Source organism: Nipponia nippon, unplaced genomic scaffold (assembly GCF_047370975.1).
Source record: "Nipponia nippon isolate SJK-2023a ecotype South Korea unplaced genomic scaffold, ASM4737097v1 scaffold_5, whole genome shotgun sequence".
Lineage (NCBI taxonomy): Eukaryota > Metazoa > Chordata > Aves > Pelecaniformes > Threskiornithidae > Nipponia > Nipponia nippon.
The window spans coordinates 34,379,797-34,407,771 of record NW_028262369.1 but is presented as its reverse complement, the minus strand read 5'-3'; the positions used below and the strand labels follow the sequence as shown (position 1 = coordinate 34,407,771).

General features: G+C 38.9%; 1 protein-coding gene across 1 annotated transcript in view; it reads left to right on the top strand.

Annotated features, from left to right (window-relative positions):
• LOC104015457 (vitellogenin-1) overlaps nt 1-27,732 on the top strand; it is a 44,441-nt gene extending 16,709 nt beyond the window's left edge. The window contains exons 14-35 of the mRNA XM_087732305.1: nt 3,232-3,356; nt 3,442-3,543; nt 3,630-3,749; nt 4,010-4,199; nt 4,294-4,387; nt 4,500-4,685; nt 9,764-9,908; nt 11,352-11,568; nt 12,444-12,613; nt 13,257-14,081; nt 14,164-14,220; nt 15,373-15,561; nt 16,663-16,869; nt 17,908-18,050; nt 18,598-18,736; nt 20,016-20,151; nt 20,866-21,052; nt 21,483-21,580; nt 22,183-22,277; nt 22,383-22,542; nt 24,335-24,496; nt 27,460-27,732. Of these exons, the coding sequence (XP_087588431.1) occupies nt 3,232-3,356; nt 3,442-3,543; nt 3,630-3,749; nt 4,010-4,199; nt 4,294-4,387; nt 4,500-4,685; nt 9,764-9,908; nt 11,352-11,568; nt 12,444-12,613; nt 13,257-14,081; nt 14,164-14,220; nt 15,373-15,561; nt 16,663-16,869; nt 17,908-18,050; nt 18,598-18,736; nt 20,016-20,151; nt 20,866-21,052; nt 21,483-21,580; nt 22,183-22,277; nt 22,383-22,542; nt 24,335-24,496; nt 27,460-27,578 (3,866 nt within the window). The 3' untranslated portion in view covers nt 27,579-27,732. The remainder of the gene's footprint in view (nt 1-3,231; nt 3,357-3,441; nt 3,544-3,629; nt 3,750-4,009; nt 4,200-4,293; nt 4,388-4,499; nt 4,686-9,763; nt 9,909-11,351; nt 11,569-12,443; nt 12,614-13,256; nt 14,082-14,163; nt 14,221-15,372; nt 15,562-16,662; nt 16,870-17,907; nt 18,051-18,597; nt 18,737-20,015; nt 20,152-20,865; nt 21,053-21,482; nt 21,581-22,182; nt 22,278-22,382; nt 22,543-24,334; nt 24,497-27,459) is intronic.
• Nucleotides 27,733-27,975: the final 243 nt, after the last annotated feature.

Genomic DNA, 27,975 nt, shown 5'->3' with positions numbered 1-27,975 from the left:
CAGTAATATGCAGTTTTAGGTACTCATTTTCTCATCTTATTTTTGTTTTTAAAGTGAAGTTATCTGAATTTTCGCACAGTGAGAAAGAAGGGTGCAGTACGCATGAGGGTAGCTGGCAGAGGGCTATGTGAAATAGATTACTTTGTTCTGGCTGTAGGGTGGAAATGCCGCACATCAGTGAAATGCCGTTACTTCTTGGTGAACAACAGTGTCAGAAATTTGGTTACCATGCATATGTAATATTTAAACCTCTCATCCTGAAGAATAAGGAACAAGATCCTTTTCTCACACATGCTAATCTTAGACTTGGATAACTCAGTTAGCTAAATGAAGTCAATCCTCTATTACACTGGTGTTGGAGGAGGATCCATCCTCCAGCTTTCTGATTTGATTTGTCACCACTAGCCACAGGTGAAATGTGTTTCAGTGAGTCCATTCTGGAGGAGTTACCATAGTGACGGCTGTAATGCAGTACTTATTTCCTTGCTAAAAACAAAAATGTGCCCTCAGCTTCACAGATCTTTGTGGTGCTAGATGCTGAATTTTTAATGACAGGCAATAATGTCAGCTGAATCCATCTCTAATCTGGAATCTGTCACACATGGCCACCACAAATAGTGCTTCATGCTCTACACGCTGCTACTGAAATCAAAGGGATGACCCAGGTTCTGCCCAATGTGAGGACTGACAGAGTCTGACTCTCAATATGCACAGATTCGTATAATTAAATAAGTGTACTAATGTTCATAGGTATCAAAGACTGCTTTCTTTGATCACCAGTTTTTCTTTCCCTCTTCCTTGGGGCAAGACATTTAGTCAGATATATGCAGGTGCCATCACACTCTCACAGTGAAGTGGCTACAGTGCATCATCTGACTGTGTCAGTAGGATTTTTCATTGGCAAGTATTTTCTTTTAGAATATTAGTGCCATGTAATGCCTGAGCTATGGAAAATATCCGTGCTCTCTTCAAGTCAATGAATTCTGTATAATCATTTAATCATTTAAGAGCAACACTTCTTGTTAAGTATCAGTAAGTGCCATGGGTTTTTTTAACTAACAGTTTTCATGGGTCGGAACACAAAAAAAGAGCCTTAACAAATTCACTAAAAGTACCATGCCTCATTCTAGTGTCCAGTCCACATAACACCTAGGACTGCTCTGGCTAAGCTTATTCAGAGAAAAACTAGTCTTTACATTTCCAAGTCTCAAGTCAGCTTATTAGTAATGCCCCAGAGTGGCATCGCTTTGCTTTTTATTTTCTGTAGGATCAGCATTAAAATGTGAGCTTTTGTCATCTCTCCTTGCTGTCTGCTGAAGGTTCTCCACTCTTGGGAGGTGCTGATCTCCTCTCTCTGATGACCATGATAGGACGTGAAGAAATGGGATGAAGCTGTGTCAGGGGAAGTTCAGATTGGACATTAGGAAAAGGCTCTTCACTGAGAGGATGGTCGATCACTGGAACAAGCTCCCCAGGGAAGTGGTCATGGCACCAAGCCTGTTGGAGTTCAAGTAGCATCTGGATGACGCTCTTATTCTTAGGTTTAGTTTTAGGTAGTCCTGCGAGGAGCAGGGAGTTGGACTTGATGATCCTTGTGGGTCCCTTCCAACTTGAGATATTTTACAATTCTATGATTCTTCTGCCATCAATGGGGTGGCATACATACCTGTATTTTGATTGTAGAAGCTGTTACTGGACCATGTATGTTGTAGGTATATAATGCCTAGCACTTTGGGTAGCACAGGAGCTTCATACAGCAAAACAGCGAAGGTGATTGATGTAGTGAAATGCCAATTCATACAGATTTGGTAGACTAAGTGGATTGCTTTTCCAACAGACTGTTTCTCAAATACATGAAAAGTTGGAATCTGTCCTGAGAAATTAGACATCAAAATTAGTCCCAGCAATCTGATATGAAACAACTTAGCGTGAGGAGTAAATGAGGGTAAAGGACCATCCAGACCCCTGTCTGCATGCACGGATTCAGAAGAGAATGGGAAAGTGTTGACTCACAAGTGAGATGTTATCTGAAACACAGAGTGGCACTAGAGAAGTAACATAGGCATGCATATTCATAATGCCCCACATCTGTGAACCAAGCAGTAATCTTTTCTTTAACTTTTGGCTGAATAATTTATGAGAGTTTAGGCGCTCCTTTTCTGGAAAGAGGTCAAAGACTCACTCCCTCTCATAATGCTTGAAAATATATTTCCTACAATTCATCAATAATTTCTGTACAGGTACTGAAATTATTGGTCTGGATCTTCCAGAGCTCTGCAACTATCCTGGCTGTACTGGATTTCTAAAGCTGATTTCTGGTAGTGCTGGGATTTAATCAGTATATGGTGCCTATGTCTAACGTGAGGATAGCAGAAATTTAACATAGGGACTCCTAAAATACTTTCCTGTCCTCCAGCTAGTGTAGGAAGGGGAGAGAGAGAAGAGCCAGAAAAAAGGAAGCACAACAGGAGTGCCTACATATCATGTCAACCTTGTTCCTCTTGAAACCTAAGGAAACTTAGAAAAGCCTTGGGATCGCTTTAACTCAGAAAACAGGACTGTACAGACCTGTGCCAAGATCGGGAAGAATACATGACTGTGCTCTGCACTGACTATCTGTATCTAAGAACATTGTAGATGATAAATCTAAAGTAGAGAAAATAAATAGACACAAATTATGTTTGTTCAAAGTTCACTCAATAGCTAACAATTACTTAACAATTAGTGCATTTTATGTAAGGAGTTACAGCATTTGGAACTAGATGTATTAAATTGCCTCTGAGTCATTTGAGAGACAAATCTACACCTCGCCATCTGTCCTTACAGAACATCTATATCACTTTCCCTAAACTATTAGCAAAGGGTGGCAAATCTGTTTTCATTTCCAATCCCCTTTGTCAAGTTGCCCTAAATGATGTCTCATAAAAGCATTTCATAAGCTAACATTACAGAATCTGACCGGATGTAAAAGATATAGCAGAAGCAATTGGAAAAATAGTATAACCACCATGCAATGAGCATGGGGCTTGTAATTTTGCCCATTAATAGTTAAAAAAATGCAGCATATTCTGTTTATGACTATTTTATAACATCAGTTTTATAGCTGGATTTTCTGGCCTTTCTCATATTATGCTGTATCAGTTGAATTATGCAATTAGTAATTTGATACAATCTGCACACTGTGGCTTTAAAAACTAACTGTACTGTGTTTTACTACCTATTTCTCTTCAGAGTTCCTTATGAGTGGACTGGCAGCTAAATATTTGGTATTGAATAATGCGGGCAGATTAATTCCAATGATGGCTATGTCCCAGCTGCGGACACATTTCCTTGGAAGAGTGGCTGATCCCTTGGAGGTAATTGGGTCTACCCACAGTTTGCCCTCCATTGCATCTTATGACCATCATCCAACTGGCATTTACACTTTACTTCTTCGCACAGGTGGGAATAATGGTTGAAGGACTGCAGGAAATGTTTGCTAAAGGTTACTCTCCTGGCAGGAACTGGGAGACTGACTATGACTTCAAGAAAATCCTGAAAACGGTAAATCCTCAGGGAAAAGAAAATCTCTAAGGTATTGCTTCCTCAGATGTTATGAAGAATCAGACTTTCATCTTCTTCTCACACAGCTCTCTGACTGGAAGGCATTCTCCAGTGACAAACCTTTTGTGTCGGGCTACTTGAAGATGTTTGGACAAGAGCTGTTCTTTGGCGGACTTGATAAAAACGCCATCCAAAATGCATTGCAGGTATCCTTTTGAAAACACCACTGCCCAAGTATCAGAAGCTTTAAAATACTGTTTCTTTCACACATTCACTCCTTTTTTTTTTAACTTTTTAATTCAAGAGGGGTTTTGTCTTCAATATTAATCAAGGCAAATAAGGTCAAGCTTTGATCAGGATTAGTTATAATCGTTGCTGGCAGACCTTCCCCTGAGGCACAGTTAATGACATGGATCATGATATTCAAGTTCTGCTTATTTAGACAAGTTGAACTCTGTAATTGCAGGCATGGTATGGACCTGACGAAAAAATCCCTTCGATAAGAAGAATAATCAGTAGCCTTCAAAGTGGTGTAGGGAGGCAGTGGACCAAGGCTTTAGTGTCCGCTGAGATCCGTCGCATCATGCCCACCTGCACTGGGCTCCCGACAGAGACCAGCTTCTATTACTCTTCTGTCACAAAAGTGGCAGGAAATGGTAACATATTTCAAGACTTGAGCAATACAAACATGCTTGTCAGGATTGGGGGGGGGGGGTGTTTTAACACTTTTTTTTGCTTTCTTTGTAATAGTCCAAGCACAGATTACACCTTCTCCAAAGTCTGATTTCAGATTAACTGACTTACTAAATGCCAACATTAGGCTGCGATCCAAAATGAGTCTAAGGTAAATATTTAGTATAAAATAAAAGAATTATACTTCCAAGTGACAGAGGCCATAAAAATTCAACAGCTGTTTGCTGTCTGAACATAATTTTACCCTCATTCTACTTTTTCAGCATGGCTAAGGAGATGACCTTTGTAATGGGTATCAACACACACGTGATCCAGGCTGGGCTGGAAGCACACGCCAAAATGAATGCTCATGTACCAGTGAATGTTGTTGCCACTGTCCATTTGAAGGAAAAAAGTATCAAAATTGAAATTCCACCATGTAAAGATGAGACTAACATAATTACTGTAAGGTAAGACATAGCTCTTATTATCTTTCTATGTAGCAATGCAGAGTCTTTCCAAATAAAACAGAACATTTGCTTAGGGATCTTGTCTTTGATTGACAGCTTGGGTAACTGGCAATGATTGGTGTAGTTTATTTATTTTAAATGAAGTGACATGTACCAAAACTTTGCTTGAAAATATGCATTACTTCCTGTGGTCTTCACCTGAAAATCCTCTTTAGGACCATTTCTCAGTTGTTGAGACACATAAGTTATTTGAAACACAAATGTCATAAATTTTCTATCCCAATACATATACTTGCACTGGAGACACTAGGTAAGATATAAGCTAGCTGAATCCTATCAGTTATAAGAGATAACCCATATATATTTGCATTTGATGCCTTGAAGCGTAGAGGATTTGGTGTTTCTTGTGTTTTTACCTTGTTTCCCTGTGACTACCATTTGGTTTTCTTGCCTGTTAGGTCTACTTGATTTATTATCAGTGCATGCAATTACAATACACTCTGGAAAACTGTTGTAGCCAGATGCCAAACAAATGAAAACAGATGGAAATACAAGCACAAAGAGAGGGAGGAAACAGAAAGAGTATGTCCAAGGAATCAAAGCAGCAGACCAAAGCTTAGAAAACCTTCACACACACACACATGAAAAAATACTGAGAAAGACAAGCCGAAAATTCATCACAAAGGAAAAAGCATCACTGACAACAGACATCAGCTATTATACAATCCACAGAAATGTTAACAAGTTTCTGCTCTAGGAATACAGCCTTAACAAAAGAGCTCAGTTGCTTGATCCAACTGCAATTAGCATTGATGGCTGCTGGCCCAGAGAAGCTCTGCATGTCTCCTCAGTTTAGCCACCAGTTAGGCTGATCATTATTCTCCATTGTCCTTCAATGGTCACAGACCATCCTAGTAGGCATTTGACATCACATCCTCCTCCCTAAGATGATTCCTCCACTCCATCAAATGCGATTGTATTCAGGTTCTCTGTGCAGAGAAGGGAGGGTTTCGGCAGTTCATAGAACATCAGTTAGCTGCGTGTAAGCTTCTGGGGCACCACAGCCTAAAAGTTTTGTCCAGTTCCTTGTGAAGACAGTCTGCTCCCAAGGTCATCAGGGACAGCAGGCACCTGCTGTCACTAGCTCTCACTGTTGGAGAGGGTGAGGCAGATATTAATGAACTCAATAAAGATACTGAACTGAAATGAGAATATTGGACACTGATATGGACTTTAGAGCTTCAAGCAGAGCTACAAATGTTAGCAGAAGGATCCTCCCTGAAAGCAAAATAAAAAATTATTTTTCTCCTTTGGCTTAAGGGGAAATAAAATCAGACACAAAAAGGGTTAAATGCATTGCCAGAAAGCATAAAGCAAGTCAGTATCAGAGGCAGGGGATTACAGTGGAGAGGTCCATGAGTTCCAGCCCAAGCCCTGCTCTAGACCCTGCAGCACTATCATTTATAAAGTGAAGCAGTCAGTCGGAAATAGCTCTATAATGCCAAGTATATGAGAAAGCTAATACTCACTAGCTAACTTTTAGCACCATCAATTTTTCTCCAAAAAGCATTCCTGTTCACCGTTACAAAACAAATGGTCAGCGGAAACTGCACAGAGCAATGAAACAGCAATGAGTACAAGCGAAGGCAAAGCAATAACTAAAGAATGTAACATTGAACCACATCACTGAGGAGGTCAAAGACCAAGCAAAGTAAAATCTTAAAGGTATGAAGAGAAACAAGCAGGCATGATAGAGAGAGAAAGGATGCATATATATTCTATAGAGAATGAGTCAAAAATTTTAGTTAAACATAGACTTTCTCTTCCTTTTGCATAGATCCATCAAAGAATAAAGACCATATTGAATTCAGTATTTCAGAGATATTCTGACACCTTCCCTTGTTAGCTTTAAATTCCCCATTTAAAGAAATGGTTCTAGAAAGCTATTGCTTTTTCATTTCTTTGTGAGCTCTGTTCAAAATATTTTAGTATTGGGCACTTTGTTTTGATGGTCAGTGGGTTACTTTCTATAGTACCATGCCATTAAAGCTAGTCAGGATGTGATATTATTTTCCCCTTCATCTCTCACATCCAGACACAGGAAGCAGTCTTCGATAGCATTAAGTTCACTTATATCCTACACACTGTACAGGTTATAACCTGTCACAGCCGTGGGATTTATATAAATTTTCAGGAGCCAAAGAGAAACTCAGGTGAGCAATCGCAGACTCTAAAGGAAAAAAAAATGAAAACTTTGGTGATAGAGAGATTGCATTCCCAAGACAAATTAGCACGTTACGGACTCGACTTTCTTTACAGCAAAAATCAGAGCAAAATAGTTAATCATACCATGGAGAGAATATATAGCATGTGTTTCAATTCAATCCTATCAAAGTTAAATTTAATTAAAAATAATAGTTATTTTTAAGGCTCTTTTAACATAATTATTCAGTATACTACAGATGGCTACTTAAACATACTTTTAAACACAATTTACAGGAAGAAGTAAAAATCAAATAAATTTCAGGGAAAAATTAGAGCCCTGTGATTAAAGTGTAAATATGGAGATCTGCCAGAGAACGCACTTTGCAAATATATCACATATTCATAATGACAGGCTACTGAAGTATATACATAATCTTGAATAGAGCTTCTATCATAGGGCTTTTTTGCTTGTTTTAAGTGCAGGATAAGCAGAAATTGCTTCACATGGGCATTTTAGTTATAAGATTAATTATGAAATTACAGCACTGTACAACATGTACACAGCACGTGTAATGGAAAATGCAGAAGAGCCAGCATACGCTCTGAGCTCACAAGGCAGCATAGTGTGTTTGGGGACAAAGAAGGGAAAATGACTGGTGCTCCAAATCTCTGTTTTTACAACACCTTTGCACCAAGGTCAGAAGGATGATGCGTAGGAAAGGCAGAAATTTTCATTTCACCACAGCAGAAAGAGAGCTAAAGATCTGGTTGGAGGATTGTTTCTTGCTTCTCATTTCTTTAGATACGATGTCATGCTGTGCTTTAAAACCTGGGAAAATAGTTTTTCGTTTATTTTTTTTGTTTTAAGCAGACATTGAGCTCTTCTATCCCCATGTTAGGGATGTATGTAAGGCCACGCTCACTGCAACATCAGTGGGCCCAACATAGCTGAATTGCTTGTCCCTTACCCCTGCAGTGAATTTGGCTTATACTATAGCACAGCTTCTTCTCTCATCCAAAAAATACACTAATACATATTGGAAAATCTCCCTTTTATTTTTTCTCCCTTGTGTGGGATCAGAGAGAACAGATTCTTTCATACCATAGCTTTAGGCCTTCTTTGTGACTGTTTTTCTTGTTAAAGCACCAGAGCTGGCTCTTGTAGCCTATTTTTACTGTGCTGTGTGATTCTGCAGACATTGACACGTGTCACCTGTGATGCAGCTACATTTGTCGGTTCTCTGTGCTCAACAGGGAGGAATCGATCCTCCACTTTCATTAGGTGGCAGGAGTAGACTATTGGCATAAAAAATACTAAAAAAAATTGGAAAAGAAACCCCAGGATTTTCTGCTTGGAGACCCAGCCTGCAGTTCAGTGGTCATTTGAATTATTGAATGGGATTAAAATAAAAGCCATTTCCCTTTTTGTCCCTTTACCCAGATGAGCCATCTGAAATGCAAGTTGATTTGTATTTTCTTTTATCCCCTCAGCTTGTTAGGGAGAATATTTTATTTCAGATTCCATTCTTCAAGGTTCTCCTATCACCCAGCGTGGAGCGTTGCTGTCATATCCTTATCTAAAAAAAAAGAGAGATGGAAAAGAAAACAAAGCCCACAGGTGACACACGTTTTATTGAGGTGTTCCACATGAAGTGCAATTGTGTGCTTTACAGTGCATACAGCACGGTAGGAGCCTTCAAGAGGAAGAGAGGGCTATCAAATGAATACAAATTCATCTTTCAAATAGGTTAGATTGAAATTGCTCAGGCTAGTACAGTGTGGACCATATTAAAATAGAGACCATTTTGCAGGCCATCTTTGCATTCACTGTCACAAAGGCCACCTCCATTGGCAGACCACAAAAGCCTCAGGGCAAACAGATCAACTTTATACTTGAGAAACAGCACGTGGGGAATTTTGAGCTGGATGTTAGCACTGATAAATGGCTAATAAGGTAGAGTTAGCACAATGTTAATAGCTGAGGGAAATAGGTTTTCATCTCTCAAAAGTGTTCAGTATTCAAGATGTTTCTCTGACCCAAAACAAAACTCATAGTTATCGCAGTACTGTAACAACTTCCATGAAGAATGTGGGCTATGGAGCCAGGGGGGTCAGGATATTTAGCCATGAGAGTCTCCTTCTCATGCTGCAACTTATATCACTCATCCTGGATCCTGACTAATACTCTCAGAGTCCACAACACCGGAAACAATATACTGAAGACATTTATGTAAATAGATTCTTAACCTTCCTACACATCTCCCTCTGATGTCTTGTCAAGCCATGAGTACCAGGGAATTTAGATCAAGCTGAAGGCACTTGCTTTAATGATTTCAGGCTCCTTTGTTTAATTCTGCTTTACCAAAAGTTACACAGGAAACAGCATTCAGTAGCCACCAGTTCCCAGGGGTTTTTTTGAAGTTATGGCAGTATTTTCGCAAATATAATGTCAAAGGAAATGAGAACTAAGTTTACCAGTGAACACACAGAAGATGAGTTTAAAAATTTGAAAGTCTAGAAGATCAAAATAGGAGACTCAAAAATTTAATAATGTAATCCACATCCAGGCTTCTAAGTAAGTGGACTGTTCTTCAACGTGTTAGGCATATGGAGATCCCAACTACAATGCTTTTAACCTGTACATGTGATTCTAAAAGCCTAACTAAGCTATCTGCCCCTGAGACTGGTCCATGTCTTTATTCACTCTTAACAGTCCTTGAAAATACAACTAACAGGAAAGATGCTGTTAATATCTACAAAGCAATTTGCAAGGTATGATACTTGTTGCTGAGTATGTGCTACAAGGCAGTATTCAGGTCTTTTCCTCAGCAGTCCCTTATCGATACAGGTTTCCTCTAATGTTTATTCTGCAGGTCTAAGACATTTGCTGTTACACGAAATATTGGGGATTTGACTGCTAGTAAGATGACTCCAGTTCTTCTCCGTGAAGCAGTGCCTGATATAATGAAGATGTCCTTCAATTCAGATTCTGCATCAGGCGAGACTGATAACATCAGGGTAAATGATGTAGTGTCTGACTATTCTTTTTTGGGCTCTTAATCAGTGGGAGATGATTTCTTTTCTCCATAGAAAAATGTACACTTCATCTCTGACCAATGCTGCTTCGCTCAAAATAAGTCAGGTTCAATCTAATAACACAAATAGCCCTATAGTAACATTGTTTTAAAATCTGGAGTGTAATACATCAGACTTGTAACACTTTTTCAAAAGCAAAAGCATTTTCTTTGGTAATTAATTTTACACTGCCATCTACAGGATAGGCCCGCGATCTTTAACACATTTTGCAACCATTATGCAAGCGTCATATTCCTGGGGTAGCCACAAATGTTCCATGAGAGGCTCCATTGCTCAACTTGTAGAGCCAAATTTAATGCTTATAAGCATCCTGATTCAAGGATGGATGGCAGTTTGTGTGTCAAGTCAAATGACTTCCCGAGCTACAGTTTTCTGTAAAAGCCAGTACAGAGCACGAGTACAGCATTTTCCTATGGAGAAGTCAATAGGTAAATATACTGTCAGTGAGAGCAGTTTCCAATATCCTGAAACAAGCAAAGTTATTCTTCTCTGCACCTGTGTGCTGCCCTTCCTGAAAACTCAGCACTCCACAGTTATTCTTAAATGAACAGCAACTGAAGAATGGCACTAACTGGAGCATTTCCCGATATCATTAGAATTTCCTTTGGAAAGAAAATACGAGCATTAAAATTCCAGTTTTTCAGTGGGCTTCATACAAGTTTGGAATCTTTTGAGACATGATAAACTGAGTAAAAAAAATAATTTAAAACCTGTATTACTTGAGAAATGAAAGCTTATGATTATGTGTCTTTAGCTATTCGTTTCATTGCTCCAGGAAATCATAGTGTTCATTTCATGGATTTGATTCTAATTTTAATTAATTTTAATTTGTTCTTCTGCAAGCATTGCTTAGCACATGTAAATTACATAGTTTTGAGTGGAAATTTCTAACATCTGATGTGCTTTGACCATCTAGTTGATATAGTCTCACATTCATGTCAGACCTCAACTGAGACAGAATTTTCATGGACATAGATGAAGGTTCTGTTGTTTGACCCAATCGTAAATCAAAGGAAAGAACTCTGATCAGTCTAAAGCACACTCAGATTTATCAAGAACCTGTTAGCACTGTCTAATACTTCATGAAAACAAAATTAAATATTTAGAATTAATTTGTGATATAATTTTCCATTCTTATAGCCTGAAGCTCCTTTTTACACTAGGTAGTCTAATCAAGCCATTCAGTTGATAATTTTGTCCAATTGAAAACCAGGTTGTCCTATGTCATGGCCTTGCTATCCCAAATAAACTGTTTTAATCCCTCCTGCACAATACATGTAACTATTAACTGAAACAGGACTCATAACATGCAAGTATTCCTCTTACTGTTGTCCAGTTTAACTTGACCTGCATATTATCTAATAGGACAGACAGTCTGCAGAAGATATTTCGTCGGGAAATTCCTTTTCCTTTGGACACTCTTCCCAAAAAGAGCCATTTGTTCAGTCCGTGTGTTCCAATGCAAGTACATTTGGGTTTCAAGTGTGCATTGAGAGGAAAAGTGTACATGCAGCATTTATCAAAAATGTGCCTCTTTATTACCTAGTTGGAGAGCATGCCCTTAGAATGAGCTTCAAGCCAGGTAAATACAACTGTGCTCAAAAAAGAAAGTAAAGGGTGGGTGGGTAGACGTGTATACATACACATATGTATTTGTATATGTACATATATATCTTCCGTATCTTAAGTACCACTAAAACTACTGTTAGACCTACCAGCCGTGCCAGTATTGGCAACAGACTACGCTTGTAGCAGGAATCCATTTCTCCCCAACTCATCCGAGCAGCAATTTCCCAGCTCTCCCAGCAGTGCCACTCAGCATGGCCAGCGTCAAGCAGAGCTGATCTGTGCCTGCAGAGCGTCTCTGATGCATCCTGAATCATTGGATTTGGGAGGCAAGCACAGAGCAGTTGGACATGGGCAAAAGATCTGATGCAGTGTCCTGTAGATACACTCTAAAAACCCAGGCTCTTAAAGGGAATTATGGATTAACCTTGCCAGGATCTAGTCCTTAATGTCTTAATCCATGATCATAAGAAGTAAAAGCACAGCAGGCCACTGAATCTAGGTCTCCTAAGTATCAAACTAATGGCCTAACAATTGGGCCATTCTTTATAATTCAAGAGTTGAGCCTCAGTTCCCCTCTGATGCCTAATTCGCTATCCCATAGTGTTATCTAGTTCAGCAATCCAGTTCACTTGACTTAAATCTGCTGATCGTTCTGTTTATTGACTTGAAAAGAATCTACTATCATGCTAATATTTTAAAATTTGGTTATTGCCAGTATGTGCTTTAGCTATTACAGAAATTTTTTAACTAAACGTTGCTCAAAATAATCAATGAACACTTACATTTTCATTTGGGGAAGAATAGCTAAATAAATTATAGGAAAAATTGGTTTATTCTATTATTCAGTTGCTAATACTAACAGTAATACTAATTGTCATGCAATTTCAGTTTACACAGAGGCACCTATTGAAAAAATACAAGTCACAATTCAAACAGGAGACCAAGCTCCTACAAAAATGGTACGTTTAGTAAAATTTGAAGATCCAGAGGCACAAGTATCTTCTAGCAAAGCAGCAATTAAAAGAGTGAAGAAAATCCTTGATGATACTGATTATCAGGTACTGCTGTAAAAATCCATTTCTAGATTTGTGGGAGACATTACACAAAGTTTAGTTATTTATAGTTCTTTTACTAAGTAGCCTCCTTTGTTTAGATAGTATACAAAAATTGGAAAATAAAGACAGTCTTTTGGGTACACAAGTCTTTCTGTAGGTCTTTTGTTTGCATTCATCTCTTCTGCAGATGAAAGACATTAGAAAGAGCAGGTTGGTTTTGTACGTTTTTCTGAAAATCTCTTGAAAGACATAAAATAGCTGTTGTGTGCCCAAAAGGTAGTCTGTTCTTTCCAGCTACTGCAACTGTAGCAAAAAGCTACGACACCTACCTCCACAACTTGTCCTGAGATAGTCACAGCTATAGCACTGTCATTACCAACATTAGTTACATATAATTGTATGATGGACAATACCTACACATGTTCATTATCACAAAAGGCTTTGGGGCATTGTCTACTTATGTGTGGTTTTAACAGATTATTATGAATTTGCCTTATTGTGATGCATTGCAAGAATGCTATCAGGCATACATTTTGTCTTCCAAGGCAGCAGAGAAATTCATAGTTTTCCGTATCTGATTTTACTTACAGCCTTCTGCAGGAACACAGAAAAATAATTTTGTTTTTCCAATGGTACCATTGACTAGGGGACAAGGAAATCCAGAAGCTCATCATCCAGTGCCAGCAGCACCAGTGGAAGTGCCGAGAATACAACGAGCAGCCCCTCCAGTAGCAACTCTGACAACAGAGCATCACCGGGAGGCACCCAGATAAATCTGAAAACAAGACAGTCCAAAGCCAAAGGAAAGAAATTCTACCCCTTTGGGGACAGCGGCAGTAGCAGCAGCAGCAGTAGTGGTAGCAGCAGTAAAAGCAGTGGTAGCAGCAGTAAAAGCAGTAGTAGTAGCAGCAGTAGCAGTAGTAGTAGTAGCAGCAGTAGCACTAGTAGTAGTAGTAGTAGCAGCAACAAAAGCAGCAGTAGTAGTACTAGTAATAGTAGTAGTAGCAAAAGCAGCAGCAGTAGCAAAAGCAGTAGCAGCAGTAGCAGCAGCAGCAACAGCAGCAAGGGCAGTAGTAGTAGTAGCAGCAAAAGCAGGAGTAGCAGCAGCAAGGCCAGCAGCAGCAGCAGAATCAGTAGTAGCAGCAGGAAAGGCAGCAGCAGTAGCAGCACAGGTAACAGCAGCAGCAGCAGTAGCAAAGCATCTGGTATAAAGCATAAGGCTAAGAAGCAGTCCAAGACCACATCATTTCCACATGCCAGCGCTGCTGAAGGAGAGAGAAGGGTCCGTGAGCAGAAGTATAAAACACAGAGCAGCCGCAGTAGCAGCAGAAGCACCAGCAGCGGCACCAGCAGCAGCAGTGAAAGCGTTGGTGTCTCCCATCGCCACAGAAAATATGACAGACAAGCTGAGCCGAAACATGTCAAGTCCCAATTTAACAGTCACAGTAGTTACAACGTTTCTACAGAATGGGTAAAATTTTCAGTGCTTTGACTTCCGCTAGGAGGTGATCCTTACTGAGCTGTAGGTAATAACTTCTTTTGGAATTTTGCAGGAATATCACCTTCCAAAAGTATATCGGCTCCGTTTCAGGTCTGCTTACGTCCATTGGGTAGGTCCCTAACTCAAGGGCACTTTCCTGTGGTGGCTACAGTTGATAAGATCAAGCATATTACTGAAGGGCTTTGTTTGGTTTATTTCACTTGAGCATTCCATACTGTCCAATATCAACATTGATGGTGGCCAAAATAAGCATATTTATTACTAAAATACCGAATATTACACTACATACTTCTGTTGTTGTAGCACTTGCAATCCTCAAATTTCGGTCAGGAGACCTTTGGACCAGATGCTATACAATGCAGCCAAAGCTAAGTTAACAAAGACCATGCAGAAATTATAAAACAGCAGGATCTTCCAATAGGAATAGCTGTGTCCACATTTTTTAGACAATCATGGTGAAATCGTCACATATGTGGATTGCATCAGGAACCAGGTTCAGTGTGCATTATGGCACAGAGGTATTTTAAGTATATATTAGAAGGATGATAGTGTAGTTTCTTTTGTAGGTGTTACCTGTAAAGTTATTGTGTATCCTGCTTATGAAAGAGGAAGATGATTTATGAGTTTTTAAAAAAATTGTAATCTCTTTTTTTATTTCTAAAAAATATGGATATGTTTGACCTCTTATTAAGTGTCAGTTTTTATTTTCCCTAACATTAGACCTGGACAATGTGCTCTTCTCCCTAGTAACAAGCAATAGGACGAGAGGAAATGGCCTCAAGCTGCGGCAGGGGAAGTTTAGGTTGGATACTAGGAAAAACTTCTTCACTGAAAGGTTAGTCAGGCATTGGAACAGGCTGCCCAGGGAAGTGGTTGAGTTTCCATCCCTGGAGGTATTTAAAAGTAGGGTAGATGGGGTGCTCGAGGACATGGTTTAGTGGCGGACTTGGCAGTGCTAGGTTAACAGTTGGACTCCATGATCTTAAGGGTCTTTTCCAATCTTAATGATTCTATGATTCTATGTTGCCATTTGCAATCACTGTCCACACGGCCTTCCTATCAGCAGAGATGTCCAGGTGGATACGAGGCACATTCCTACCCAACATATTTCATGTCTGCATTATGATAACAAAAATAACACTCTAGATACGTCTAAGTCTGTCTGCTACCTCTAGAGGGAGGCTGATAGCTCTGATTTTGATGTCTACACTGTAAAACTAGTGGCCATGTCATAGCTTTTTAACCTATTTTTGTTTCATAGCATCCATATCGGAAGATATCAAGCAGCTCATCATCATCTTCCTCTGAGTCGGGAAGCAGCCACAGCAACAGCAGCAGCAGTGGCAGCAGGAGCAGTCACCTGAGTGGCACCACCAGCAGCAGCAGCAGCAACCACCGCCACAGAGAAAACGCTGGCCACAGCTCAAGGAGGAGCCACATGAGCAGAGAGGTCAGCATTCACCACAGCCATGGTTCCAGCCTGACATGCGAGGTACCGCTATCTGTGTGGTACCTATCAGGCTTTGCTGGCTGCTGAGCAGGAACTGTAGAGGTGATGGCACTCTAACCACCTGAGGGGATTAGGCTCAGGAAGTACACTGCAAGTCAAGTTTGTAAATGGAAAGTCAAAGTCCGTTGAGATATTTTCTGCCCACAAAAACTTTTTTTCCAAATTCCCTTGCCTTTAGGGTTTTGTTTGCTGGTTTCTTGGGTATATTTTCCTTCATTTCTAAAGGTGTTCACAGTATGTGAAAGCCTGGATTTGGAAATTATAAAAATCGAAGGGAATGGAGTTGTAAGTCAAAGGGGAAAGAATTTCCTTTTCCCTCTGAAAGCCCAAAATGCAAAATAAATTGCACTAAGGTAAAAATGGGGAGGAAATAAACAGGTTTTATTTAAAGAGGTTTTTTAACTTAAGTCCGCCTAATTATTTTTAGATGTAGACCTGAGGTCATGAGTGCATGCAGAGTATAACTAAAATCAGACTCTCCATAGTCATTACTGATTGGTAAATGTAAGGTCCTATTAAGCACAGATCATCTTTATCTTTATTGCGCACTTAGTATTCTATAATTGTACTAAGTAAAGGTATCTACATAATAATAGAATAAATGACTCTGCTAATGCCAGCAATGTCTATGGGAACTCTGCTACTAAGGATTTCAAAATAATTGGCTTGAAGGAACTGTAGTATAGTAAAATATGTTGTGAATATGTATACTGCTATGAAGATATCTAGTATGTATTGTACGCAGCTATTTGAAATATTAAAATAATGCACAAAATATTACTAAGTGCATAAAGATAGTTTGGAAGAGTCTTGGATCCGCACAAAACAATCATGACTTTGAAAACTCCTGGTGGCAATGAATAATCGAGATTCCAACCAAATTTATTCTTAAATATTGGGGATATAGAAATACATACCGCAAACTAAACTAATGAAGAACGAGGGCTGCTTCCTGCTATCAGTGCACATAAACTGGACTGTAGGCTCTCCCATGAATACACAGAAATACTTAAGCACAGATGGTTGGGGGTTGTTTTTCAGCGTAACTTCCTGGGAGACGTAATTCCACCTGGCATTACGATTGTGGCACAGGCAGTAAGGAGTGACAACAGAAATCAAGGTTATCAAGCTACAACATATGTTCGTTCTGATGCTGCCAAAGTTGATGTGCAACTAGTTGTGGTTCAGCTGGCTGAAACCAATTGGAAAGCATGTGCCGATGCTGTAATACTGCCTCTGAAAGCACAGGTAAGCACACAGGCAGCTTCGCCCAAAGAGACATCTAAAAAGCCCGCGGTTTTTTAAATAGGCACAGAGCACCTGCTGGTTAGGAGAGCCAAACAGGAAAAGCATACATATTTTGAAATGTTTCATAAAGTTTGTGAAATTTCAGAAAATTTTTCTATCATTCACCATTCTTTTGAATTAAAAATAAAAAATATCAGCCACTTCAAAATCTGGCAAAAAAAGATATTGACTTTCAAGATACATCAAAATACGACCAGTAGAAGTATAAAAATGTTTGAAAAATTGACTGCTTCATTACTATCTATTTATTATTTGCTCTACTATGAGTTTGCTTGCCTGGGAATCTGGCTGTTTTTCTCTACATAATTCATTTCAGAAGACGCATAACTCAAATGCATTTGAAGTGGTGTATTTCTTAGGATTTATATGAAAAGATGGAAAAAGTAAAGTTGGGTAATGGGTTGATGCCTGAGAGAGCATCATAAATGAAGGAACAGGTCTTTTCTTTTTTCATGTCTCCCTGTGCTGCACTTCCCATGTGCCTTTTAATGCAAGAGGTCTTTGCATAACACTTTACAAACCTCTGCTTTTAGCAGCTACAATTAACAAATTCAGCATGATATTTCAGTATTGAAAAAAGTGGGGTGGGGTTCAAATCAAGAGATATTGGGAAAGGCTAATAGAAATTATAGTGAAGTCGTCTTCTAGAAAAAAATACATATTGATTATGAAGTTACTAAGTCTAAGGAAATTTCAGGAAATTATGACAAACCTGATGTTTCAGGGGCTGCTTTGAGACAGCAACACGTACATGCAGTTCTCCACAGCCTAGCAAACTTTTTTGCTCCTATGCCTCAGATTTTTCTGAATGTAGTCAAAATTTCTCTGTGAACCTATTTAGAGCAAAAGAAAGACTTGGAAACATTAAGGATCAATGTGAAGTTTTGGGAAAGAAGAAAAACTTGCATTTTAAAATGGTCAAGGGTGGTTCTGTGATTCTTTTCTAAAATTTGGGTGACTGTTTCCCTGTTTGTAAAGGCCAGACTAAGATGGGGCAAGGAGTGCCGGGACTACAGGATAGCAGCCATGGCTACCACGGGCCAACTGGCAAGGAAGCCAGCCGTGCAGCTGAAGGTGCAATGGGGAAACCTTCCATCCTGGATAAAAAAGACAAGCAAGGCGTATGTAATTCGCTCTTTTCTAAGTTGTTCTTTTGCCTTTCTTATGCTAGTTGGCTACATAAAAACACTGAAAGAATTGGATGAAATTTTTCAACCCAAACATGTTGGGGGGGGGGGGGGGTAGGGTGGATGGAAAACACAAGTATTTGTGAATGTGTTCATTCTTTCAAAAAAAAGTATTTTGTGAATGTGTTCTACTTTCTCCACATGTTTCATATTAAAAAATATGCCCCAAATATTTAAAAATTTGACATGCTTAATTTCATTTTCCATATGAAATGATTTGATATTTCAGTTTTAAATGCCTTCTTGTTTTGAAATGTTCTTCTATTCAGGCTCAAAAAATACCCAGTTAAAATGATCAAAATAAAAACAATGTGTTTCTTCTGGATGAAATCAACCATTTAATTTGACCCAAAGTATTATTACTTTGACTTTTCAGGTTTTCCATTGTTTCCCTCATTTTTCAGAACTGCCAGTAGTTCTCATCCTCCCATATCTCCCTTTGCTTATGTACCTGAGTTTGTCACATCTTGTTTATCTCTAGATTCATGCAATATGTTCCTGGTGCAGCACTTGTGTTGGGCTTCTCAGAAGCACATCAGAGAAATCCATCTCATGAATTTATAGTAAGGGCAGCTGCAACATCTCCACGAACAATTGATACAGTAATTAAAGTTCCTGGGGTACGTGTCAATTTTTATTTTCTTTTTCTTTACTTTGAATGGATTTTCTACTAATAACATTTTGATACTTAATGTAAAGAAGAAAAAGCAAAACATTCCCATTTAGAGAAGCTGCTATATACCTGACTACATTACATGGGTCTTGAAATACATACAAAAGTACTCTTGATTTTGTGCTGCTTTGGTGCAATGTAGCAATAAGTTGAAAATCAGACTCTGTAGTCAAATACCTTATTTACATGCTGAGAACAGCAGTTAGGCCCAAATTGTCTCGAGTATGACTGCTCTGCACTCACACCTTTATTCGTTTTACCCAGTGTGATTAGTTCTGTGGGATATAGGGGTCTCAGAGCAGATAATGGAGGCCTTGAGAACACCTTGCACTCCACTGCAACCACGTACGGCATCTATCTGTGTTGGCACTCAAGTCCCGCATCTGCAGTAACCATGCTTGGCAGTGATAGGTTAACAGTTGGACTTGATGATCTTAAGGGTCTTTTCCAATCTTAACGATTCTATGATTCTATGTTTGATGAGCCAGCTCCGAGCAAGTTATGACAGCCACAAATACAACTCTGCCTTAACTAAACTGGAGCAGTTAGTTACACTCTCAGAGCAGCTTGCACAGGCTGGATCTGCAGAATCCCACTGATTGATTGGTCCTTGTCCACCAAATCCCTATGCACCACTTGGAAAAATTTCCCCTATGGATCTCTGGCAAATTAATAACAGCTAGCCATTCATACACAGAGAAATTAGTGTGTCTTTAACCTTCTATGGTGCTTCAGTATTGCAGGATCTTTAATATATAATAATGAAGAAGTAGACACACTAGGCATTAATTTGATTCTCTTGGTAAATGTAATTTGTAGCTACAGTTAGGGATCTTACCACTATGCTCATCATGCCAGTTTTTAGCCTGTAATGGATGCTGTTCACTTTTCCAGGCACATTCATCGACTTATTCAGTTACTTAACTTGTTACCTTCTTTTTTAACAAGTCACTTAATTATCCCTTAAACTTCATCTATGTCGACTACTTTCCGATGTCCTTAACAACTTCTCAAAAAGTCAAGAAGTGTGACTAGAAGAGAAGACAATGATTCCCCACAAAAGCTTAAGGTTTGGGTGCATCCTGGAGAGACTAACACAACTGCAATTGTATAAATGCATCTTCAAGATTTTTTTTTTCAAGATAAGAGTCTTTTTTTGTTTGCAGTCATATCTTGAGCAATATGGTTCAATTTATCTTAAAGTATTTTCATTTCTGCTTTTTCAGGTAACGCTTTACTATCAGGCACTCCGAATGCCATTCACTCTGCCCTTAGGCCCATCTCCAACTTACGAGACTCGAGATATCACTGCCTGGAATATATTTCCTGAAATAGCTTCGCAAATAGCACAAGAAGATCAATGTAAATATTACTTATATGCTTGTCTCATGAATAAGCAATGTTTGTAGATCTGTCCTCTGCTATGACTGGGCCTTGCCTTTCCCTGTAGTGGTCTTAAAGGGAAGCATAGCGTCTCTAACCCTGCTTTCTCAACAGTTCATTCCTTCACTTAGAAGCACGTTTGTTGGCAGGTGAATGAAGAGACTTCAAACCAATGTAAATATTGAGTTCAGGAATCATTCCTGTCTGCAAGTCCTAGAAGTTGTCTTTTGCCCCTTCTAAGAAGGTGCCATCTCTGCATTGAGAGGCATCAGATGATGGGTACAAGATGGATCAGGTATTTTTCTGCCCTGTTTATTTTCTTCAAAAAGGAGTCGTGTGAGTCTTAGCTGGTTGGTGCCTAGCACTTCTGTGGGAAATGTCAACCACTTTTTATCATGGTTACTATTTTTAGTTTCTCAGGAATTTGGTACATTTCAGTCCCTGTTAGCTTGGGTTTTGTGTTTAGCATGTAATCAAAATCAATACTGAAATAGTTTATATCTGGTAGCTATCCTGTGGTGCTATTCTGTCCTTACAGACTCTGGCAGGATTGAATGCTTCTGCCAAAGAGATGTGGAAGTTTCTTTCTTGTTTGCTGGGTAGCTCAGTCTCACAGAGGTGGCCTTCAATACTTTGCAGCAGCACGCATGCCATTGTCACATCTGCCATTTCTTTTCTGCTTTTGTTTTGTAGCCACATGTGAAGTCAGCGAGGGAGATTTCAAAACATTCGATCATGTGAGCTGTACATATTCTTTCAATAAAAGCTGCAACCTGATAGTGGCCCAAGACTGTACTGAATACCCAAAATTCATCATTAGTACAAGAAAGGTTGATCCTCAGTCTTTCTCAAGAGAGGTTCACATAAATACAACCTCAGCGTAAGTCTGGTTTATCCTGAGGGCTCAGGAATTAGGTATAAAGTTTCAGGGAGTTAGACTGGGGATGGGACATGTCTAGCTCCTAGGTGAAACTGGTTTGCAATCAGATATTTGGCGAAAGATGGAATCTCCAGAAGGAATCGTCATCTGAGACTCTGGTTTCATTGCTCTTGTCTTCAATTTCACAGCCAGCATTATCTGATAACCTGCTTATTAAGTCTCCACGTTGCCTTTTCTTTAAAGGTGGAATCTCAAAACCCAGCGTCCCAATGAATTTTTCACTTTGGAAAGAAAACAGCTCATTCACTCATTCAAAATTCAGATATTTAAATTGATTCTCTGCTAGCTTTGGTCACAAATATCTCTACTTTTCACATTTTAAAATAACCATTAGTTTCTTCTTTTTTTTTTTTTTTTTCTTTTTCTGAAGGAACATCACAATCTGTCCTACCGCAAATTCATCTCTCCTTGTGGCGTGCAATGAAGAACCAGTTCTATCACACAGTGGAGTTTCTGAGTATGAAAAAAGTAAGCTGTGATACCCACTTTTCCAGGACTGACCTGGAAACTAAATATCTTCAGGATGCTTTTATAAATTCCACAGAAAAATCTCAATGTAAAGAAAACACAAGTGGGATTAATTCAAAGAAAAACTAGAGACTTTACTTTCTTAAGATTTGTATTGACTTACATTCCTGTTTCCTATAGTATATACACTCCTACTTTCCCCCCAGCATAACTGACAGGCAAATAAAGCTCTTTCTTATATATATGGTATGTCCAGGTTGGTGATTGTTTAGAAAAAAAGTGCTTGTTATAGTCACAGTTATATGCTTTGGTTCAGATATTTAGCCAGAGCACCACCAATGTCATTATCATTTCGAGACTTAGCAGACTGGATACAAAAGTCAGTTCCAATATAGGGAACAGCAGTAGAATATTTCTACAAATAAAGAGATAATTTCTTCTATTTTTGCTTTCTCTCTCCACAAAAAAAAAAAAAAAATCCAACTGTAGCAGGAAAATTATCATTGTGAAGGAAAATGCATTATGGTGTATTTTGTGCTGTTAAGTTTCTCCACTGATTTGAAATTAAGCAGATCACCTTATGATTCACTATATTTTTACAGACAATGTTAAAATTTATAAAAATGGAACAACAATTATCATGGAAGCTCCAACACATGGACTGAAGAATGTGGCTTTTGATGGTGTGATCCTTAAGGTATTGGGCTTACTTTCAACGTTACTACTTTCTTTCTGTTTACTACCTTGGCAATGTAACAGACCAACACTTCAGTATTCACTACGAAGATGTGCTATTTTATAGGTTACTGTTGCTTCATGGATGAGAGGAAAGACCTGTGGAGTTTGTGGAAATAATGACAGAGAACAGCACAATGACCTCCTAATGCCAAATCATAAACTGGCACATAGCTGTTCTGCTTTTGTTCATTCATGGGTATTGCTAGAAGAAACCTGCTCTGGTGGTGAGTAGATCTGAAAACAATTTATGCTTGGGGAGAATACGATTTCACTTTTCCTCTGCCAATAGCTAGAAAATATTTTTTTAAAAGCAGCAGATATCTTTTACTTAGAAAAGACAATAGCAATATGTATCCATTTTAACTTCATTAACCACTGACTGTTTAAAACACTGCCTGTGAATACAGAGAATATATACCACAGCAAAAGTCTTTGTCTCATGTGTAATTCAATGTTAAATAATTGATTCTACTATAATTTCTTACACTGAGCAGTTTTTTTCTTGGAGAGGCAAAATCAGGCCTAATCTTGCTCCCATTGAAGTAAGTGTGATTTTTACCACTGAATCAAAGCAGTTTCAGCTGTTGTCTGCAGACTTAATTTAATCAAACAAGTTGCAGGCTATGAATGCAGTGTCAGATCTCAAGTTTATGTAAATTTTTCAGAGTGCACAAAATTTCATTTTTGTTCTGCACCATCTGAGGGTGCAATCTCAGGGAAATATTTAGAAATACTCCTAAAGTGAAAGAGCTTCCTCTCTGTTGTGATTTAACCCCAGCCGGCAACTAAGCACCACACAGCTGCTCCCTCATTCCTCCCCAGCGGGACGGAGGAGAGAATCGGAAGAGTAAGAGTGAGAAAACTCATGAGTTGAGATAAAAACAGTTTAATAAGTAAAGCAAAAGCCATGCACACAAGCAAAGCAAAATAAGGAATTCATTCACTAGTTCCCATCGGCAGGCAGGTGTTCAGCCATCCCCAGGAAAGCAGGGCTCCATCACGCATAACGGTTACTTGGGAAGACAAAACACCATAACTCTGAAAGTCCTCCCCTTCCTTCTTCCCCCAGCTTTCTATGATGAGCATGATGTCATATGGTGTGGAATATCCCCTTGGTCAGTCGGGGTCAGCTGTCCCAGCTGTGTCCCCGCCCAACTCCTTGTGCACCCCCAGCCTCCTCGCTGGTAGGGAGGTGTGAGAAGCAGAAAAGGCCTTGACTCTGTGTAAGCACTGCTCAGCAATAACGAAAACCTCTGTATTATCAACACTGTTTCCAGCACAAATCCAAAACATAGCCCCATACTAGCTGCTATGAAAAAAATTAACTTTACCCTAGCCAAAACCAGCACACTCTCACATGCAGCTTGAAAAATAATGACGGTCTCCCATAACATCAATACAGTTTTGTTCTGTAGGTCTCCATTTACCTTGGACCTGAGATAACTTTATTGAAGTTAATGGTTGTTTTCTCCTTGACTTCAGTGGCAGCAGAATTGTACTTATCTGTGTGTCAGGAAACGGAGTCATAGCTGGGATCCTGTTAAGTTACATTATACCTTTCTAGTGAGATAATTGCAGCATTATAAAAATCATCCAATACAAAAATTATCCTTGATGTTATTATATAAATGCTATCTTTTTTTTTCATCCATTCACTACAGTTGACATTTTTCCTAATGCAATGAAGTAGCCATTGTGCTTGCAGTATCTATTCTTAATAGCTTTCAGACATGAGAGGTTATTTTCTGTGTATTATGTAGTTCTAAAAAACTGGGTATACATGATTCCATTTGGGTTATATTGTGCAATTGGATTTTAAAAATAGCTGCCTTTTCAGACTCTTTCCTCTATCCCCCGACTTATTATCATCCTATCTCGATAACCTCGCTACTGAAAATGGTTTGTCAGGCACCTGTGTTTTAATAAAAGCTGAAGAGAAAATATGGACCTTTATTATTGCAAGGATCGATTGGGATTTATTTCTACAATTTTAATTACCTTTCCTTTTCCTCTTAGGGTGCAAGCTGCAGCGCAGTTATGTGAAGCTGGATCGAAATCCTACTATTGATGGAGAGGAATCTACGTGCTACTCTGTTGACCCAGTACTGAAATGTATGAAAGACTGTACTCCAATCGAAAAAACTTCAGTTAAGGTTGGCTTCCACTGTTTCCCAAAAGGTAAGATATTTTTCTCTCTCTGTGTCATGTACTATAGGAGCTCTGTCAGAGCACTGGAAAGAACAAAACACAGCACAACCATGCACAGATCTGTATTGCTCCGGCTCCTCTCTGAGATGCTGTTTTTAATCCCATTAGTATTTGCTATAACACTGACAGTACTGGCCAGCTAAAAGCTAGTTTAGATGATGGCAGGTAGCATCATCTGAGAAAAACATTTGAGGTGGTAAAAGGAGAAGCAGTGATCGATAAAATTTTTTTCACATTTTCAGGATCTCCATAAAGTTGAGATAAGCAACGCTGAGTCCTTTTATACACATTACAGCCTGCAATTTTGTGTAGACCAGGGCAAGCAAGGCAATTGAAAGTCAGTCAAGTAGTGTGACATGACTGCTGTGATTAGGCTGCCATGCTATGCCACTGTGCAATACATCAGTAAAAAACACATTGCTGAAATGTTCTCTAGATTGTTCCAAAAAAGGTTTTGTTTTTGAAGGTATTTTATGGACACACACTTGTGCCCCAGATTTTTAAAAATACTGGGCCTTTTTCTTCTTTCACTTATACCAATTTGTCATGGACGCGATGCATCATCTAACACAGGTTCATGCTAAAGTTATATAAGCATGAGAGGAGAATCCAGCCTGGAACCTGCAGATACTTCTGGTGCATTCTTTCCTAAATCTTTTAATGAATTTCACAGTGCATATATACCTTAGAGGGAAACCTGCCATTAGGGAATATCTACTGAAGTGGTCTGTTCTCTGTGTTAACCATTGTTGGCCAAATCCATTTTTAGCATTGTGAAGCCAATGATCTCTGTGTTGAGTAATACTGGAGAGGAGCAGAGTATTTTATGTCTGATTTTAAACAACATCTATGTGGAACTTTGCACCTTGCTCCTGTTATTAATGTGCTGAATCAGCCCATAAAAGCAATGAGTATCTTTCTATAATAGTCAACCATCTACAACAGCCTATTCAACAAGTAGCACAGAGAGAGTGCTAATAGTTTTCTGACAGCTCCCTGAGATGTGAATAGATGCATCCTTTTATGAAAAGAAAAACCCACCCTCAACAAAAAAACCTTCCAAAATCTTGTCATATCCATGTTTCACAGATTTCTTTTGTGTGTCCAAGTCTGTATCTCTGAAATGTCATCACCCCAGGCCACTCACTGCCTCAAAATATTAGGCTATAATAAAGCTGTCTCTTTCTCTCACAAAAATGTATGAGAAAAGAGGAAAATCGGAAAAAAGATATGTTAGTTGTCGCAGCCAGTGCTGCTTTTACAGCAACTGCAGGTTTCTCTGGTTCATTTACTGAACCAAAGACTGGGAAGTCTGCTAGCAGCACTCCTAATCAAGGGCTTTTTTTATTTATTTATCCTGAGGAGAAGGAGGAGGAGGAGGGGGAAGAGGGAGAGAAGAAAGAGGAGGAGGAAGAAGGGAAAAGATGCCATTTGTGGATTTTTAGCAAGATGATTGCTTTTCCTCAGGCTAAGGATCAATAGGAATACAAGACCAGCCCTTAAAAACTATTCTTTTTCTTTCTGTTCAATGTCTTGGAGAAGCAGCAGAAAAAAAATCCCCATCTTTCTCAAGCTGAGAACATTTATTTGCATATACTGGACAAAGACCTTTTCTCAGCTCTTTATACTAGAACACAGATCTGATAGTCTGCTGTTTTAAAAGACAGGGACCCCATTACTGTCACCAGTGGAGCAAGGATTAATGAAGTACAAGGATGCAGAATTTCCCCTGCTGTCCTCAAATCTGCAGTCTTAGGATCTTGACTGAGGCAGACATCACTCCAAGTTTAAGTCCACATATTGGTTTACATTTCAAACATGCCACAAGCCCTACCCAAAGGGGTTGCAGTTACTCAGCCACGATCCAGTTTGCGAAGGGAACTATTTCCTACATGGATATGAATGTGATCAGACCCACAGTGTGCCCAAGAGTAAGAGGCATAACAAGAATTAACGTCTATAAAAAACAGAACCCAGACATTTCATAGCATTTCTCATTTCACAGCTTGAAAATACTATATATATTTTTAAAAAGCATCTCCAGCACCTTTCTGGGACATATTTATTATCCAGTTTATTATGCAAAACCTGTGCTTCAGGTTGGACAGTAATTTAGCCAAGGAGAGTGTTAGCATTTCAGGAGATAAGTGACTGATACAACCTGAACCCATACAACTGTCTCCAGATTTCCCTGTGATGAGAGATGGCATGTTATAAATGTATTGTCCAACTAAGGGATAAAACAAATGGAGGAAAAATTCTGAAAGCTTTACCCATTCTCATTATACAAACTTAATCTAAATGGATGTCCTAATATTCTTCCAGATGCAATGATAAACCTCCAACTAGCTAAGAATATTTATTGGGAGGATGAATATCATTATTCCATTTAGATTATTTCAGCATTAAGGGATATGGCTTATTCAAGCTGCTGTTGATAAAGCAGTGTGGTAAGGTTAATACTGCAACTGACAATGCTCTGCCAGATTTCACAATATATGGGAAATTTTAATTAGAAGTTTATGAACCTCTGAAAATTCTCCAAAGGGCTTATCCTTCAGAATGAACTTCGACAAACAGTCAGCTGAAATACGCAGTGATATGCAGCACTAATATAAAAAAAGATTGCTGATGTGTATTGGTACGTGGTGGTCTTACTTTGAAGGTGGCTACCTCCAGGACTTTTACAGGCTCCTGCCTGTTGTCTTTGTGCTTTGTGAAATGTTATTCATTTTGTTTTTAGGGAAGTATTATAGTAATTATGTCACGGATGAAAATCCCGCTCCAAGTCAATGAGTCAGTTAGATGTCAGTTGTGGGGGCAGGATTTCATTCTTTACTTGATGAGGGAGTTGGCAGCCATCAAAACAGTATTTCCTTGAAATGTGTTAATTTGCTTGATGTTAGTTAACAATGGCTTCGCTCTTCTGACAGATACTGCTGTAAGCCTGCTGGAATGGCAGAGAAGCATTGATAAGAAATCTGCGTCTGAGGATGTTGTGGAGTCTGTGGATGCTGACATTGATTGTACCTGCACTGGCGACTGTAGTTAAGCTAAACGCTTTAGTGTTGTGCTAAACATATGTACAAATAATTGAATAGTTGGACAGATAAGAAGGGAACGTAATAGCTGTAGTAAAATATTAAGAGCTGTGCTTGAAGAAAATAAGCCTACTGCATTGCATCCAAAGTCAAATGCGTTATGTACAGTCTGCGCTGCTTAATAAATAAGTTGTTCATTAAATAAGTATTCATGTGGTCTCTCTCTTTATTTTTCCCTATCAACAAAACAATCAGACCAAATATAATATTATCCAGAAATTCTGCTTCTTTTTGTCTGAAATATAATTACAGCGGTCCTCTCTTAAAATTATGTTCACTAGGTGATGAAAGGAAAACATGATTACAGCTACTGCTAACATTCCATTGTGCAAAGAGTTTCGTATTTAG